At 37.7% G+C, this 11474-nt stretch overlaps 3 protein-coding genes and 2 long non-coding RNA genes across 6 annotated transcripts; 3 read left to right on the top strand and 2 right to left on the bottom strand.

Annotated features, from left to right (window-relative positions):
• On the bottom strand, positions 939-2373 carry LOC104706369. Its single transcript, XM_010422557.2, has 3 exons — positions 1682-2373; positions 1387-1559; positions 939-1315 (listed from the first exon to the last, which is right to left on the bottom strand). The coding sequence occupies exons 1-3, from the start codon at positions 2261-2263 to the stop codon at positions 1165-1167; spliced, it is 906 nt and encodes a 301-aa protein (XP_010420859.1). The 5' UTR covers positions 2264-2373; the 3' UTR covers positions 939-1164.
• LOC104706368 lies at positions 4580-6083 on the bottom strand. Of its 2 annotated transcripts, none has more exons than XM_010422556.2 (3): positions 5972-6083; positions 5433-5612; positions 4580-4987 (listed from the first exon to the last, which is right to left on the bottom strand). In XM_010422556.2, exons 2-3 carry the CDS (start codon positions 5585-5587, stop codon positions 4831-4833), a joined length of 312 nt encoding a protein of 103 aa, XP_010420858.1. In that variant the 5' UTR covers positions 5588-5612; positions 5972-6083; the 3' UTR covers positions 4580-4830. The 2 variants fall into 2 exon arrangements, with proteins under 2 accessions (XP_010420858.1, XP_019083902.1); XM_019228357.1 differs by having other exon boundaries at positions 5433-5598; positions 5972-6062.
• Positions 6176-9591, top strand: LOC104706367 (mediator of RNA polymerase II transcription subunit 17). The gene is made up of 8 exons (XM_010422554.2): positions 6176-6340; positions 6441-6645; positions 6901-7014; positions 7207-7292; positions 7786-8173; positions 8256-8702; positions 8798-9112; positions 9204-9591. Exons 1-8 carry the CDS (start codon positions 6252-6254, stop codon positions 9519-9521), a joined length of 1962 nt encoding a protein of 653 aa, XP_010420856.1. The 5' UTR covers positions 6176-6251; the 3' UTR covers positions 9522-9591.
• On the top strand, positions 9736-10451 carry LOC104706366. Its single transcript, XR_754435.2, has 3 exons — positions 9736-9882; positions 10202-10256; positions 10354-10451. It is a non-coding gene; the product is annotated as an uncharacterized LOC104706366 (long non-coding RNA).
• Positions 10465-11213, top strand: LOC104706365. The gene is made up of 3 exons (XR_754434.2): positions 10465-10617; positions 10960-11014; positions 11116-11213. It is a non-coding gene; the product is annotated as an uncharacterized LOC104706365 (long non-coding RNA).

The raw sequence follows: 11474 nt of genomic DNA, 5'->3' as shown, positions 1-11474 counted from the left end.
ATATATATATATATATATATATATATATATATATTTTGAGTTCTCTCTCTCTGTTGGTATCCCGAAAAAGTATATTCGTAAAAGTGTAGTTGCGCTATTTTTAAGTCAAAAGAGTTGTTTGTTCATACTGTATGTGGGTGTTTTTTTTGAAAATTATTTTTGTTAACATGTTTTCCAAATAATCCAGAAAATAGAATAAAATAAAATAAATTAATTAAAAGGAAAATTCAAAATTGGACCATGATTTTGTATTTAGAATTTTAGTCTAAACACAGCCTAAAAGAATTTTTATTTAGGATTTAGGATTTTGTTGGTTAACTTCTTAAAATATTATTTTGCTAACTAGCATATTATTGTTACTGTAGTTTAAAAATTATCACACATTTTAGTCTTGGGTTTGTGTGATTGATCGTATACTTGCTAGTGGGAAAGGTACTGCACGATCGAGGCGGTTTAGGATGTATTAAACACCATGGTTGGCAGCTAAAGGGATTTTGCTTCTGTAGAGTTAAGTACCCTATTCTGCTGAACACAGTCTACAAAACTTCGGGTCTCATGGGCTGCTCACTAACTGCCCTTGTATCTCTGGCTGAGCATACTCTTAATGGACTTAATGTTACGAGACTTCTCTTCGATTGTCTTTGCTCGACATGACTGGACTGACCCAAATAGGTTTTGACAAGAGGTGCCAGTCGTTCTCCTGACGATCACTATCTGCCTCACTAATGATGGCACCGAAATGGCACCTGCTGCATCAGCAAAAGAACAAAACTAGCAGCAAGTCGTCTTCATGTGTTGTTCTCCAATCTCCATTGTAATAGGTTTGGTGTGTGCAGGCTTAGTTCTAGACCCGTCAGTCTCATCTAAAAATAGATATATAGCCTAACTTCGTTATGTGTCTCCACCATAGGCAAGTTAATGAGGAAAACAACTCACGATTTACATCCATCAAAAAAGCAAAACTTTTGATTCCATATCTTATTTTACTTCCAGCGGTATTACTACAACTGAGACCAATTTTGAACACCAAGCATCGAGACACCCCCCATAGAGACTTGATTAAAGAATTCACATTAAACAAAAGGGTTAGATAAGATCGTAGACGGTACCACGTTTCTCTAAATCTATTAAAAGGACTGGATTGGTAATGCCGACCACGAGAGTTTAAGACATGGCCGTGATTGGAGAAGATCCGGTGAAGAAACTCATGCGAGAAGTTTGATGCTCAAGTTCTTCATCATGTCTCTCTTCCTTCTCCTCTTCTTCTTCCTCTTCAGCATCCCAAAGAAATCGCGCATACGAAGCTTGTACATAACTGCAAAAAAACAACAAGTAACGTTAGTCAGAACTCAAGCAGTCCTTGATAAAGTTTGAATCTTTCTTTACCAGTCCTCAGGAGCAGCAGCGACAGCTTGATTGAAGTAAGTCTCAGCACGAGATGAATCCTTATGAATCTTCCAAACCAACTCAGCGTACATGGCTAGAACATTACCATCATTAGGACTCACCAGAATCGCTCTCCCACAATACTCCTCTGCTTTCAAGTAATCTTTTCGAACCTGTTTCAAATCATTCAATGACACACACATATCTCAATTTAACAATCCCCAAAATCAAAGATCCAATCCAATTCAGATCTAAGAAAGATAAAAAGAGTGAAACTTTTTTCATAAAACTGTACCTCCTTCAAGAACTTAGCGTAATTGCTAAGAAAGATCCCATTCCCAGGATTCGCTTCAATCATCTTACGATAATGAACATCTGTGTTATCATCTCCTCCATCGCTACCACCGTCAGATCTACCACCACTCCTCCCTTTACTTCCGCCGTGAAACATCCCACCACCACCACCACCAGCAACCTCAGTATCTTCCTCCAAATCCCAACTCATCCCCAAATCACCATCGTAAGACGACGTACGTATAAGACCAAGACCAAGACCAAATCCGATACCTTCTTCCATATCCTCCATCAAAGCACCACCGCCGGTCAAAAACTTACTACTCACCGGCGGTTTCGTCGATGTCAAATGTCGTAGATCGCTCTCCGACGCCGTTCTTTTCATCCTCCTCGCGGATTCGTCGCTAGAGTGCGCAGACGTCGGGCTGTAACAACAAGAAGAGGAAGAAGACGCGGAGAGTGTTATGGATCTGTGACGTTGAATCTGATGAACAGATTCCGCAGCTTCGATCGGTGATTCCCTTGGACTCGAGACATGAACCAAGGAGTTGAGAAGTGGCGTTGACGCGCTTCGTAGCAGCATCTCTTCTTGATCTGAGTTTTTTGAGATTCTTGTTGAGCGATGAAGAAGAAGAAGAGATCGAGATTTGTTGTTTTTCCAGGTTTATGGGTGTGAGCTGGGGATGAGAAGTAGTGAAGACGATGCTTTTTATATACAAAGAGAGTGCAGGTGAAGCGAAACTCAATCTCAGCCGTCGATTAGTTTTTGATCACTTGGTGGATGTTAAATTAAAAAAATTAAAATATTGGTTAATTAAAATAGATTTTTTTTTCTCTCGTAACCTTATTATTCTCCACAAGTTGTGCAACTAAAATGATTTTTAATTTGACTTTGCTTGTGTGTGATTAGTGTGCGTGTATTCGGCTCTGTTCGATAGTACTAGTAGTAGAGGACGGACGATTTGAGAGCTAAACTCTCGTGAGTGACAAACGAATCAACGCGGCAAGTTAAGACTGTTTGTGATATTTTTGGTTTCGCGAAGGTCCGCGGAAGACGGAACTGCAAGTGGACGGCAGTGACCAATAAATAAATTGGTTCACGGCCAATATCTTTAACAACACGTGACAAAATTATTGAAATGCGCATCTACAGATGTACGGTAGATTCGTTTATTTTTCACAACGTTATGTAATAATATGTATTATTGCAAAAGATACAAATTATGTTTTTTTTTATACAAAAAAAGGAAATGTACGAATTGTTGTAATAAAATGAATTGGAATTATATGAATATATGAGAATCAATTGGGGTGGGGTGGGTCACCCTTTTGATAGTATAGTTTTTACGATTCCATGTGGCTCTCACGAAAGGTAATTGACGATTTTTGCCCATAACCATTTCTATCTTTGATTCTTTGGGGTCCCATTCTAAGTTGATAACAGTTTTTGTTTTTTGGTCTGTGATACTGATTTCTCACTTTGATGTAAAGTAAAATTAGTAAATAGTACAACTAATTTAAGTTACCAAAAGTGTTGGTTTTAAGAAATAAGCAAAATTATTTGTAACATAATTTATGTACTCTGCTCGTTGGTTTTTTTTTTTAATTGTGTTTCATTGTTGTATTGTGTTGTAGTTTTTGTTTTTCTCTTTAACTTTTGGTTTAACCGTACTTATATATTTCTTTGTAATTTCTGACAAAATAATATAAATATTTAACATTGATACAAAAGCAATATACAGTACCTTACTAATCTATTATTTTAATCTTTTTGTATACTTGAAAAAACAAACTAAATATATTTTTTAAATGTGATGAAGTGTCACTAATCAATTTAACTACATATAATTATAAATCCGAAACTATCAATTTATGAAAAATAAAAAAGAAGTAGTTAAGATTATGAAAGTAGGGTTGCAAGAAGAGCTGTAATCTTAACATTTAAACTAGAATTCAAAGAACTCCATTATGAAAGAAGACCAACCGTGAGCTTTACGTCACATGGCCCAACTAACATATGAAAGCTATTAAGATCATGTTAATTTTAATTGGTACGTGATCCTGAACCTTTGAAAAATTATCCTGTTTAATTATCCCTTTCGTATTTTTTTGTTTCCTGTGAAAGAAACACAATTACGATCCTTCTCTCTCGATATCAATTGGTTAAAATTGCAGCTCAATAATACAATACAAGAAATTACGGAAAGGCATTTCAATTATTGGTGAGGTGAGTTTTTTCTTTTTTTTTTCTTGGAGTCAAGCTGTTAACGATATGACTGAGGAGGGAAACTAAAACAAAAAGTAATAAAAGAAGTTTTATGTCCGAAAGTAGAACTGTCCAAAAATTGGAAATGTGTAGGACCAACGAGCCGAGTGCTCAACGGTGGAGAAGAAAGAGAAGGGGTCCTTGTCGTTGAGAAGTCTTCGTCTCCCTTCTTCATCTATGTACCTCTTTGTATTTGATTCGCATGTAGTGGGTGTGCTTTGTGCAGCCTCATTTTATATCATTTTTTGGAATATCATTATAAACATATGCGGCATGCGCAAATGACAACATCTCTATTTCAAACTACTTGGTTCGATTCGTGGTGAATACAATTCAACCACATAATTTACACACTTAACTGCCACATCATAATCGATAATGGATGTTAATCTTTTCGCCCATCAATTTCCACTTAAAAGTCTAGTTCTGGTTCAGAATGAGTCTACAGATTACCTTGACACGCTAAAAAAGGAAGCACTTGTAGTTGCCATTGAAACAATAATCATACCATCAAGTATACCTCTATCCATACAAATCCACTACTCAAGTTAATGACATCTAAAAAAGATCATAAACCTTTTATCAAGAGCTGCAGGTATGAGTTTTACTTCTACTATTGTACAAGTCAACAAGAGTTGTCCAGTGGAAAAAACTCTTATTTTGATCCCTCGTTCAATAAAAGTTGGAGCAACATATGCTCCATAGAAAAATCTAACAGTGCAGTGTGCATAATATATCTCTTTGTTCAGGTACAATCATGCGGGTCTAGAATGAGCCTGTGACTGACCAAACTAAAAGTGTTGAGATATACAATAATGTTTCGCCATACCAGAAACTGGAAGAAACTGGGATTACAACAGAAGAAGGAAATACTGGTTAACATTCTAATTCCCTTGTTTGAAGAGAATGGATGAAAGACCTGCCCTCCATCCAAAAACCGCAGCTGGCATAGGCCTTTTGTGTAAAAGTGCTGCCAGACCGGCTGATACCCCCTGACCAGGGAGCCTCACCACCTCCTGATTAGCAATCGTCTCAGAAAACCTGTTTTTATAATCACACAAGAATTTATTTTAGTAACTTTCTTGTTACATTCAACTCGGCAAAAGCAAAACAAATGCACATGATTCATGCTTCTTTGTGATGTTCCATTATAGTGAAACCGAATGAAGATATTTTCGTAAACAAAATTGTATTTTGGCAACTGTTCAAACAGTCTCTGAAATTCAGAGTCTGAATCAACGAAAACCAACCAAAATAGCAAACATAAAATTTTCCCCATACTAGCTACTCAGTTTCCATTGATTAAGAAACAATTGCAGGCATTAAGTGATTTACAATGATCAAAATGAAAGCAAAGCTTTGGCTCTTTACTATCTTTGTACCCATCTTCAAGAACCACATATACACTGTATTAACCCTTCAAGAACCCGAAAGAGACACCTAATTTACTCAAAAGCGAAAAACGGATCATACAAGATTCACTTACAATGGGGAAGGTGTGATTCCTTCAAAAGCAAAGGTGCTGAAACCCTGTCTTTGCTTGTGCTTAGGATTGGAAGAACAGATAATATAGACACGTCCACGGCGTTTCACTGTTTTACAAAACTCACACATCTTCTTCACAGATGATCTCACCTTCATTGTTCCTCACTCTGTAATTCACGACCTATCAATAGATATTGCAGCAACAAAAAAAAAAAAAAAAAAAACTCATTTAGATGAAAATGAAAAGAGGAACTCTTAAAGTATTCAGCTTTGAGATTCAAAACTAAAGATTTAACTTTCTAAACATTTCATTTTCACTAATCTACCCATAAGTGTTCCGAAATTGCAATTCTTGGTTAAAAAAAATGATGGACGCGAGGGTAAAACGAATCTAAAGCATCGATCTTTAACGAACTCTACACACCGATTCAAATCCCGCAAGAAAAAGAACTGAGAGCAAAACCCTATACAGATCCATATGCGAGATCGAATAAACATGAAAACTCAAATCAAATGAAACGACGAACAACAAGAAGTTACCTGCGAATTCGAAGGCGACTACGAAGACGAAGAGATCGATACCCAAAATGAAAGGGTTTTAAGTTTTACGGAGGGGAGTTTTGCACAAATCCGAGTAAACGTATTATTTAATAAATGGGCTTTTTAATGGGCTTTACCCGAAACAAAGATCCGAAAAGTTTCGACCCGAAATTATTAGATCTAATACCCGAAACCGATTTGTAGCGGTGATTTAGCGTTTTTGGCCGGGACTGTGTCACCGTCGACCTAGAAAAAAAAATTGGGGTTTCACCGGAAAAATATGGACAGCGACATTGAGATATCTTTGGACAGGCTTCCGATTAAACGATTGGAATCTATCGAGGAGAATGGCGCCGAGCATTTTCCTTCGTAAGATTTTTTTGTCTTATGGTTTGAGAGACGAGACCATGATCTTCACAGATTGATTTTGCTATTGAATGATTCCGTTTTGTTATTTTTTAACATGTAGTGATGTTGGTTACGATGATAAGAGAGTGTCGTTGATTCGGAGAATAGACTTCGCGTGGGCGTTGGAAGAGGAAGATGAGCTGAAGAAGAAGAAGCAGAAGAAGAGCTCTAAGGATAGCTCGGAGCAATGGAAGTGGAAGGGTATGGTTGAGAATTTGCAATTGGCTAATCAGGAGCTCTCTGTTATTATAGACCTTATCGATACTGTGAGTAAACTCTGATGCTCTTTTTGTTGATATTAGATGAGAATCTTGGGACATTCATATTCAATATGCTGTGACATGGATGCAACAATTCTTTGTATGACTAGAGCTCTTGAATCCAAGAATTTTGAACAATAATTTCTTACTGTGTCCAAAAAGGTTGCAATCATACACATAAGGCTGAAGTGATTTGGGGGTGATATTTAATTAATAGAGAGTTCAACTTAACAATTTATTGTTTTGGTTTTATCTTTGTAGGTCCAAGCAAATGATGCAGTAACAGTTGCTGGGATGACCAGACCTAAGCCTATGCCAAATGAGATTCTCTCGGATCTTGCTGTGTCAACTGCTACCAAGTTACAAGGCTACCGGGTAACCACTTGCTTACTTTCTTATTTGCAAATTAACTTTGCTTAAAGATGAAAGGATTCTGGTAATTGTATCAGTTAGACACTTTTTTATGTCCTGACAAACTGTTGGCAAAAAATGAACTTGCTTACCTAAAGAGCTTTTTAACTATATAAGTATGTTTATGTCAATTTTGAATACCTGTTCTTTCTGCAGAATTTAGGAAAATACTTTAAGCAATCAGCAAAAGCTTTAGAGCAGAAGATCAATCGCGAAGCAAGATTTTATGGTGCTCTTATCAGGTTCGAGTATTTGCTTATAAACTTTCCATCCCTTATTCTGTGAACTAGAAACTTTAGGCCAACCTTTATATTTCTTAATGCCATTATGCATCTTTAAGAATTTTTCCTTTTGCTTAGTTGATGCTAGTTTTAGTTAGCTTACAATCACATAGCTATGTGTGTTGTTTTTTGATGATTGGCTCATATGTGTTGTTATATGTTTATGACTTATGACTGTGATACGCGTGGAAGCATTTTAGTATTCTTGTTTAGTGTGAAAAAAAAAATTTAGGTCTTCTACACCGTCTCTATTGTTGTACCCTGCATATTACAGTACTTCAGGAACTTCCATTTTGTTGCGTAGTGACATCTTAGGACTATGCCAACACAAATTAGAGAATTTCCGTGGATATTGTTTACAATGTGCAGAAAATGATAAGAGACTTCAGCCTCCAGAATATAGATTGATTGATTCATGCAAAGGCTCATTTTTGCTATGCTGACAAGCTTATAGGTTGCAGCGGAACTGGAAAGTCAAGCGACAGCGCATGCTTGCTTCAAATGCCAGCAATGAGGGCTTCACCATTGATCTTTCTGACAGTTCATTATATGACCCGACTTCTGGTTTTCGCCCATCTACACTGTCCACTATTCGTGTTGATCATGATTCAGCTGGTATGCTGGCCATTAATGTACCCCAAGATTCATGGTACTCTCTTCGGTTTGGGTTTGTTGGCTTAAATCCTATTGACAACCCAAACAAGTCTGATGAGCACATAGACTCCACTACTGGTCAGGATATCCCTGGAACTTTAGAAAAGCAGTCTGCAAGTGACGACAAATATGTTAAAGAAACTCATTCGCTATTGAGGGAGGTGCATAAATCGATTTTTGCTGAGCAGGTGATTTTTTGTCATATATCTTGTACTACGGTTGGTATATAATCCTCACGGCAATTTCTCACTTCATTAGTCTTCTTACCAGTTGTTTGACATGCTAAATCGCGAAGCATTCAATGAAGGTGTGGGATTCAACATTAGTGGAATACGAGAAAATTTTATGGAAATGAGCATAGGCCAAGGGGCTTCTTTGTTTGTATCTCTCCACCCATCAGGCAAAAATGCGAGCATCAAGAAGTCTGACTCTGCAACCTTGCTCACTGAATCTTCGGGAAGAATAGAACCAGCAGAAGAAGGAGACTCTCGCTTAAAGAAACTAGGGTTCCCTAGTCGTGCCAGCTATGAAATATACTTGCAACAAATTTTTCATGAGCATGCCTTTGGAAAAGCGAAAGATCAGCCCAAGTCAAAAAGTATCCGAGTATCCAACCAAACAGAAAAGGACAGCAACTCCGGACTTCTTGATCATTTCTGCTTATCTTTGACTCATAGAATCTTCTCAAATAGAGTTCTTGTGCATCTTGAAAGCGTGGTATTTTTCCTGCTGCGATGATCATTCTTTATCGTGAAACTTCTTGTCATCTTAGATCATGCTTTTCTAATAATTGTTGCTTTCTTGTCAAACAGGTCTGCAAGGTCCCGTATCTTCATCTAATATCGCATCCTACATGGAATTCTCGGACATCGTCATGGACTGTCTTCATGACTGTTCCTCCGTCAATCATCCCCCAAGGAAATTCTGAAACCCAGTCTCCAGATGGTAAGAGAAACCTTAAGACGCAATTCCGGACAAAAGTGGTGGTGAAAGATGATTGTATTAGTGTTGAAGCAGAATGCACGCCCAATGTGGTTGGCCTACTGAAAAGCAGTTCCTGCAATTTATTCTCTATGAACAAATACGAGTGCGACGTGGGCGACCTTCCAGTGATGATCCTCCAGCAGGTATGTTTATGCAATCTATGCTTTGCCCTAAAGTTGTTCATGTCTATAGCAACATTTCTTTATTGATGTGTTTTGATAACAATTTGAGAAGGTGGCGAGCCAGATAGTGTGTTGGCTACTGGAGGAAGCGAGAACGGTTGGGACAAAAGCGAGCCGGGATTTTCTATCTCTAGCGTTAGAGATTGTGGAAGGGGAGAGAGTGAGCCTCGTGGCGCAAGTAAACCCGGAAGACGCAAAGGGATGCATCTCGTGGTGGCTAGTGATGGAGAATGGCTGCACAGAGGAGAGGGAAGGAGTATCAGAAAGTCGCAAGTTGTTGGGTCATTTGTCTCTCGATGTCTTGTACTCTGTTCTCATGGATTTGATCAACTTATGTGGTACTGGTCGCAATGCTTTAGAGAGATTGTAAGTGAAAGACAAACAAGGAGAGAACATGTTTTGTTTCAAGATCTATATAAGGAATCTCAATGGTTAGTGAAGCTCCCAAACAAACTACTGTAATACTTGTCCAGTTGTTCTTGGAATTTTAAGTTTGGCCCAATTTATAAAATGAAATTATAAAAGGGACCATAATATCAATTTTTTTGTTCTTTCATTAATAAAGGAAGAGAGGGGGGGAATAGGAAAAATCAGAAAAAAAAACTCTCACGCGAACGTTTTCTCTCGTCGGTCTCTCCTCGGATCCAAATCCTCGCTGATCTTTTTGCTAGATTCAAGCTTCGAAACCCTAATTTCTTTTGCCATTAGCATCGATTTCAGCTCAACTTCAGGTTTGCTTTTTCCCATTCTTTCTAATTTATCACAGTTTTCTGATTTGCTCTCTTTCTCGCGTCACCTGATTTAGTACAAAGATATGAAGGTTATGGAGTTAGATTCGCTACACGATCTGATAATTATACTCCGACGATTATTTAATCTGATTTAGAAGTGACTAACAGATGAGCCTTCCCTTTGATTTTTTGGTGGTGATGGAATTGAATTGTTAGGTTTTTTTTGATGATTTTTTGTTTGTGTAGTTATGATTCTTCTTGTCTGTCTTCGAATCGATTCTCATATGATCCATATCATTGTTTCATCTGGTTATTTCAGATTCAAGGAGGCACAATTAGTAGCTTCTGAAGTGCTTCGGTGATCAGATACAATGGTAATATATTGCATTCTCAGGTCCATTGTGAAATTTTGTTTATCTCAACGATTTGAGCGAGCTAAGAGTTTTGTTTTTATCTTTGGGATAATCACAGTCAGCTTTGTTCAATTTCCATTCATTCCTGACGGTGGTGCTGCTTGTGATCTGCACTTGCACTTATCTGAAGATGCAGTTCCCTGCTATTTTGGAGCAGAAAACNGGGGGGGGGTAAAATAGGAAAAACCAGAAAAACTCTCACGCGAACGTTTCTCTCGTCGGTCTCTCCTCGGATCCAAATCTTCGCTGATCTTTTTGCTAGATTCAAGCTTCGAAACCCTAATTTGTTTCGCCATTAGCATCAACTTCAGCTCAACTTCAGGTTTGCTTTTTCCCTTTCTTTCTAATTTATCACAGTTTTCTGATTTGTTCTCTTTCTCGCGTAACCTGATTTAGTACAAAGATATGAAGGTTATGTTGTTAGATTCGCTACATGATCTGATAAGTTATACTCCGATGATGGTTCTATATATTCAATCTGATTTAGAAGTGACGAACAGATGATGAGCATTCCCTTGATTTTTCGGTGGTGATGGAATTGAATTGTTAGGTTTTTTGATGATTTTTGTTTGTGTAGTTATTAGTCTTCTTGAGCGTGTGTGTTTGTCTGTCTTCGAAGCGATTCTCATATGATCCATATCATTGTTTCATCTGGTTATTTCAGATTCAAGGAGGCACAATTAGTAGCTCCTGAAGTGCTTGGGTGATCAGATACAATGGTAATATATTTTGCATTCTCAGGTCCATTGTGAAACTTTGTTTATTTCAGCGATTTGAACGAGCTAAGAGTTTTTGTTTTTTATCTTTTGAATAATCACAGTCAGCTTTGTTCAATTTCCATTCATTCCTGACGGTGGTGCTGCTTGTGATCTGCACTTGCACTTATCTGAAGATGCAGTTCCCTGCTATTTTGGAGCAGAAAAATGGGTTTGTACCTTCTTTGTTCTCCTTTTTATTCCTGAATTTGATTTTACATCGTATTGGTTTCCCGGAACCGAGAACACATTTGGAGCTTTGAACCGGGTTAATATTTTCAAGCGTATGCCAGTCTTTGACCAAATTGAAGATGCTTTCTCATATTTCTCTGCATATTGTTACTTTGGATTGCAGCTGGTTCTTCATCATACTGTTTTATATGTCTTTTACCTTTTACTCATGCCTCTAATCCCCCCCCCCCCC

The sequence above is a fragment of the Camelina sativa genome, chromosome 8 (genome assembly GCF_000633955.1).
Source record: "Camelina sativa cultivar DH55 chromosome 8, Cs, whole genome shotgun sequence".
In the NCBI taxonomy this organism is placed as follows: Eukaryota; Viridiplantae; Streptophyta; class Magnoliopsida; order Brassicales; family Brassicaceae; genus Camelina; species Camelina sativa.
This window is presented reverse-complemented; position numbering and strand designations above follow the sequence as displayed.